At 42.5% G+C, this 6,315-nt stretch overlaps 1 protein-coding gene across 3 annotated transcripts; it reads right to left on the bottom strand.

The window, feature by feature from the left end:
- LOC111848770 (inosine-uridine preferring nucleoside hydrolase-like) lies at positions 1-4,713 on the bottom strand. Of its 3 annotated transcripts, none has more exons than XM_023821140.2 (6): positions 4,619-4,713; positions 3,533-3,717; positions 3,042-3,221; positions 2,740-2,851; positions 2,300-2,436; positions 1-2,086 (listed from the first exon to the last, which is right to left on the bottom strand). In XM_023821140.2, exons 2-6 carry the CDS (start codon positions 3,707-3,709, stop codon positions 1,757-1,759), a joined length of 936 nt encoding a protein of 311 aa, XP_023676908.1. In that variant the 5' UTR covers positions 3,710-3,717; positions 4,619-4,713; the 3' UTR covers positions 1-1,756. The 3 variants fall into 3 exon arrangements, with proteins under 3 accessions (XP_023676908.1, XP_023676825.1, XP_023676984.1); XM_023821057.2 differs by having other exon boundaries at positions 4,578-4,709; XM_023821216.2 differs by lacking the exon at positions 4,619-4,713 and adding an exon at positions 3,998-4,541.
- Between the last annotated feature and the right edge of the window lie 1,602 nt (positions 4,714-6,315).

Here is a 6,315-nt window from a genome sequence, read left to right as displayed (position 1 = left end):
CAGGATCAAAGGGTTTATTTGGAATCACTCCAAATGCAGGACACAGGAACATGTAACATCAAAACGTCAATGACAGACCTGGGGTTACAGACTGACGTGGACTTAAATACACCGGACAAAAAACAGCTGGTTACAATCGGGGTTGCACAAATGGTTAATAAGGGGGCGTGACACACAAGAGGATCGTACAACTGTGGCAGCTTGGATCAAAAACTGGCTAACTGATAGGAAGCAGCGAGTAGTTATTAGAGGCACTATGTCACAGTGGGCCTCCGTTTATAGTGGGGTACCGCAGGGTTCAATTTTAGGACCACTATTGTTCCTAATTTACATTAATGATATTGACACGAATACATACAGTAAACTGGTTAAATTTGCGGACGACACTAAGGTGGGCGGGGTAGCAGATACTAATCAAGCAGCAGAGAGGCTTCAACGGGATCTGGATTTAATTAGCGAATGGGCTGATACTTGGCAGATGAAATTTAACACAGATAAATGTAAGGTAATCCATGCAGGGAGCAGAAATATACAGTACAGATATTTTATGGGTTCCACTGAAATAAAGGTAGCTGATTACGAGAAAGATCTCGGTATGTATGTTGATGCTTCCATGTCCCACTCTCGCCAATGTGGGGAAGCAATAAAAAAGGCGAACAGAATGTTGGGTTATATCTCTAGATGTGTGGAGTTTAAGTCAAGGGAGGTGATGTTACACTTATATAATTCCTTGGTAAGACCCCACCTAGAATACTGTGTGCAGGTTTGGTCACCATACCTCAAGAAGGACATTGCTGCCTTAGAAAAGGTGCAACGAAGAGCTACGAGAATGATTCCTGGTCTTAGAGGAATGTCTTACGAGGAGAGGTTAGCGGAACTGAATCTGTTCAGCCTTGAGCAAAGGAGACTAAGGGGGGATATGATTCAGGTCTATAAGATTCTAACGGGTCTGGATGCTGTTCAGCCAAATGACTATTTCAATATTAGTCTAAATACTAGAACTCGTGGCCATAAGTGGAAATTAGCGGGAGAACATTTTAAAACAAATTTGAGGAAGCACTTCTTTACACAGCGGGTAGTCAGAGTATGGAATAGTCTTCCTGCTATTGTAGTGGAAGCTAAAACCATGGGTTCCTTTAAATCAGAGCTAGATAAGATTTTAACAACTCTGAGATATTAGCTAAGTTCTCCCCAAACGAGCTTGATGGGCCGAATGGCCTCCTCTCGTTTGTAAATTTCTTATGTTCTTATGTTCTTACAAGAAGGTCATGACAATTACACTGGTATTACCACATATATTAGACAAAATCAGAGAAAATAAGACGTATTAGATGTTACAAATATATTATTGTACATTTAATTACGAAGAGCAAAAATGCTTCTGACACGTAGCGATGTATCATTTTCACTGTCTCGATCAACTTTTTAATGAATATACAAAAAAGAGAGTGAAGCCCCGAGAGTCGAAGCGCGAAGTGGCGAGGGACGACTGTATTCTCTAAAAGTTACAAGGTTACATTGTATTTTGCTGGTTACATCTTTATAATATTGTCCTAAGCATTACATTCACTAAGTGTGATACAGTGCTATACAATATTCTATATTATACTGGCTTCTGAGAGTATTCTTTATGGTTTGTGTATCATTACCCAGTAATATTATTCTTGGTCAGGCCCCAGACTGTGTTCTCCACTATTTCCACGCATCTTCCACTTGGCCAGCTGAACTGCTTGGGCACCATCTTGGTTCTGACTGGTTATTCAAGGGCTTTCATAAAGAGGGTCTTAAACTTCTCCATGTCCACCTTTTGCAGGATGAAGGCTTTATGTTCCTTCTTCAGATAGCTCATCCTATCTATGACCATCATACCTCGCGTATATGTGCCTGCCAACTCCACGGTGACCGGCACCTCCTCGCATTCTGTGACGAAGGATTTATCAATTGCTGCTGCCATGGCGAACGCATCACAAAACGCGAAGCCTGCCTCCCCCAACTGCCTCTGAGAGACATCTCTGCTGTACTGGAAGATCTGCTTCATGAAGCGGGCCTTTTCAGAGTCCTGGTCCAACCACTGATCATAAAAATCCTGAAAAAAATAAAACAAAGAAAATTAACCTTTTTCCTCACTGTTTACCTTTCACCTCATGTCACATCCTCACCAACTGAAATTTCATATTACCTTCTCTATCTTATACTATTTTGAGTTTACATGTATCCAGGAAATGTATTCAATTTCAAGTAAACTGCTTTTACATTGTGATTCTTTAGAGTTCAGCCCTCAAGGTGTTTTGGCTCTTACCCAAGACAGTATGTTCATGCAGGTGAACTCCCAACTTGCTATGTAGGTAGGGCACGGGAAATCATTCAACACGATGTAAGCCGCTTCTGGGTCGGCGGCAAAATTGAACTCAGCGCACATTGTGGTGTTCCCCCTAGCTGCGGACACGCACGGTCAGTCTGACAAAGCAGCACTATGACTGATATTCCTTTGTGCAGCTGTCAGAGCCAATAATGGTGAATGCTAGAGTCAGTAAATTGGAAGATAAATTAGAAGATGGGGGGTCAAGTAGGGTTGCAAAGAGATGGAAAATTTCTGGAAACTTTCCATTCCATGGGAAGTTAAGCTAGGGAATTTTGGAAATATTCCAAGCTGGAGACTTTCCTGGGGAATTAACAGAAATATATGGGAATTAATGGGAGAATTCCCAGAATTTTTCAACCCTAGGATCAAGGGCTTGCCTTCAGTGGTCCCTCCCATGATATAGAGACCCTTGAGCTTCTTAGGGAACGTGGGGTCGAGTCTCACAGCCAAAGCCAGGTTCGTCAGAGGGGCTGTTGCCACTAGGGACACCTGGGAGGTACAAAGGCATATTTTTTATTTTCAAAGTTAGTGTAAAGTAACACATCATAATTGTTTGGGGTCATCAATTACTCAGTTTATGAAAACGTGACCCTACTCTCAACATGTTGTATAACGGTGTCTCCAAGCAATAGAAATGTATATTATTAAATACATGTGCATAGATTCTGCAGGTACCCACCTCTCCTGCATGCTCGTTGGCGATCCGGATCATGGCCTCCACTGCCCCCTCCTTCTGGATCAGCTCCAGGCCTGGAGCATCGGGGTCTGGGACATCGCCAAGCCCATCCTTCCCATGGAAGGCCTCCGCCATCAGCACGTTGCCGAGGATAGGCCTCGAGGCCCCACGGAACACAGGGATCTAGAGCATGGATGGAGAGGCCATCTCCAGGTCATGTGATGAGTCTTATGAGAACAGATACCAGTCATAAACTTAGTTTCTCACCTCATGTACCTCATTCATTTCTATCTACCAGACTCTGAACTTCTGTAATTATTAAACCGCACAAATGATTGTCACTTTGCTTGTTATGCTCCTATAACCATCACAAGCTGCAGTACAGAGGTCCGTGACACTCTTAAGGTAGTCTGTCTTATAGCCAACCTGCAGTCCCCATGGCAACACTCCACTGAAGAGCAAGAATCTCCCCCTATGCTTCACACACATCGTACCTCTGGGCGCCGGCAAGCCTTGAGGACCCGTAGCGTGTTCCGGCAAACATTCTCCACACTCGTGTTGCCATTGACACAAGTGATACCCAGAAGCTGGACCTCAGGATCAGCCAGAGCCATCATGATGGCAGAGGCATCATCTACCCCACAGTCCACATCCACCAGGACCTTCACCATGCTGTGACCTGAAAGAAGCCAAAACATGCAGGCTATCAATTAATGTAATCTACATGTATCAATGTATCTAAATTAAGCCCCACTGGTGCACACCAATGCATTAAGATCAATATTCAGTACCAGTCTAAAGTGTGGAGGCACCTACTTTTAAAGCATTTGTCTGAAGTTATTTTGTTCACCTTATATTAAAAGGCCACGAGACAATGAAGTCATACATATTGAATACTGCAACGACCAAGAGAAGTGTTCAACATCTCTGAATTTTCTCAAATTTATAGGTGTAGCCACCTGGAACGCTTCTCCAACAGTCCTGAAGGGGTTTCCACAAGTTCTGGGTACAGGTTTGCTACCTTGCTTTTACTCTTTTTACTCCAAGCAGGTGAAAACTTGCATTTCTCCATACTAGGTAATAAATCTTGCTGGAGATTAATCAAGCGCGCACCCCCGCAGACAAACCCCCATTCCTCCGCTTGGGACGGGGCTCCTCATTATTCGGTCTGTGCACATCCTGGCGCTGACAAACAATTCAATCTAATTGTTTAATCTAGAGTATTAACGTCAATTCAGATGTTTTTTTTAATCAGATGTACCTAGTAGGCCAATTGTTAGTGTAGCCAATTGCATGGAAACGCCGAATTCATACTTTCTTTCCTTTTTCCATCCTTATGTTGACTTAGGAAAAAACAAAGCCAAATTCCATACTTTTACATACCGCGTAGGAGCCCCATATCTAACAACGTATTCATTAACCATTTTTATGTTTGCGCTAAGCAGGATTCAACTAGCAACCAACACATGAACAGTTTTATAAAGCGAGCGGAGCTGCGGCAGTGCACGGATTACAGTGAAAACCAGAAATGTATTTCACCTAGAAATGAATAAAAGAGACCCGTCTCATAGCCGATTCACCTCTCCTATTGTGTGTTGAGTCCAGACATATCTATGAGTCCAGATACGACGAGGATGCTGGCAAATTCTTCTTCGTCTTTTTCAATTCTTTTGGCGGATGGCATCCAGCTTCAACGGAGCATTACCGCCACCTACTGGACTGGAGGGTGGTACAGGACGCTAACCTCTCAACAGGGAGAGAAAAACTTCATAATAACTAATAATAATAATAATAATTATTATTATTATTTAAAAATCCTAATATGAATAATAAGACAGATAAGACAGAGTAATCTTTGTCTGTGTGTGAGATATTTGGGGCCGTGCAGAATAACATGTTTGACGGACTCTGGACAATCACAGTGAACACAATTGCCATCACTGTGTTTCCTCATTAAAAACAATAACCTCCTGAGACCCAATGAAAAAAGTGTCCTTCGATTGTAGGTTATTTGTTTTTGGAGGAAATAAGACATCTGACAATTTAGATTTTTTCAAATTTATTCTTATTTTAATTTCACAGCATGTCCTCTTTAGTGCACAACAAGAATAAATACGTTTCCCAACATCAGTGAAAAAATGTCCACCACAATGGGCATAAATGAATAGGTCGGGTCTCAGGAGGATAATGTCCTGTTCAGTCTTGTGTGCCCATATCTCATCCTGGAAATGATATCTTCTTCCTGTTTTACTTCTGTTCTCCTTTCCCCACTTTTTGGATGCTATAAAATAGTCTTCCAGTCTGTCCATTGTCCCATAGTGTCTGCCACTCCTTTTTAACTACAGTCTTCACCTTACTCTTAATTTCTGATTTGCTCTATTTAACATTAATGTCTACAGTGGATCTTCCTGCTGCTGTCTTGCCGGATGAATCTGCCATTTCATTCCCTTCAACTCCTATATGGGCTCTTACCCAAACAAAAGTTCTAGAAGCTCATGACTGTAACAGACTGTCTGCTAGTTGTACTATTTCAAATATAATATCTTGCCTGGATTCTGACTGACATGTTGTAAGGCTGATTAATGATGAACTGGAATCAGAAGCAATTACCGCCATCTTTGGCCTATTGCCTTCCACCCAAAGCAGAGCCAACCATATTGCGACTAATTCCGCTGTGTACACAGCTAGGTCATCATTAAGTCTTCTAGCGGTCACTAATTTTAGCTGAGGAATTATATAGGTGACTCCCACTCTCATCAGTCATCTTAGATGCATCTATATACAGAATTACATCTTCTCTGTGTCTTTCCACCATATAGTTCTCCACCCTATATCTATTCACGACACCTGCCCTCTTTTCTTCCAATAGTCCCAAGTCAACAGTCAATTCTTTAAGAATCCATGGGGGTATTGTTGGAAAGACTACAGTGGGGCTTATTTGAACTAAGCGGGCCTGTCGATTTTTTTTCGTCTTGTACCTCGAACGAAATCTTGGAACTCGACCGTTTCTGCTAAAACTTCTTTGGGGCGAGCCGCGTTCCAGTCTACCGATACGGACCTCGAACGGGTCGGCTGAGAAAAATCGAAAACTCGGAACACGACCAAACAAAAACAGACCTGCTAGCACTTGATGGGCTGAAGCGAAAGCGAACAAATCTACTAGGACGCTGATGCCTGTGAATCCGACGTGCGAAAGCTGCGTTCCTGTGTTCGGTGTGAATTTATTTCTGCTTTATCTACAGAACCCTTAGGGATACAGTAATCATGGCCCCTAAGA

This window comes from Paramormyrops kingsleyae, chromosome 1 (genome assembly GCF_048594095.1).
Source record: "Paramormyrops kingsleyae isolate MSU_618 chromosome 1, PKINGS_0.4, whole genome shotgun sequence".
NCBI lineage: Eukaryota > Metazoa > Chordata > Actinopteri > Osteoglossiformes > Mormyridae > Paramormyrops > Paramormyrops kingsleyae.
This window is presented reverse-complemented; position numbering and strand designations above follow the sequence as displayed.

Coding starts and splice junctions, on each gene's coding strand:
- LOC111848770 (XM_023821140.2), bottom strand. CDS start 3,709: ATGGTGAAGGTCCTGGTGGATGTGGACTGTGGGGTAGATGATGCCTCT. Junction 2,852..3,041: donor CCAACGAGCATGCAGGAGAG/GTGGGTACCTGC, acceptor TGTACCTCCCAG/GTGTCCCTAGTGGCAACAGC. Junction 2,437..2,739: donor CATGGGAGGGACCACTGAAG/GCAAGCCCTTGA, acceptor GCGTGTCCGCAG/CTAGGGGGAACACCACAATG.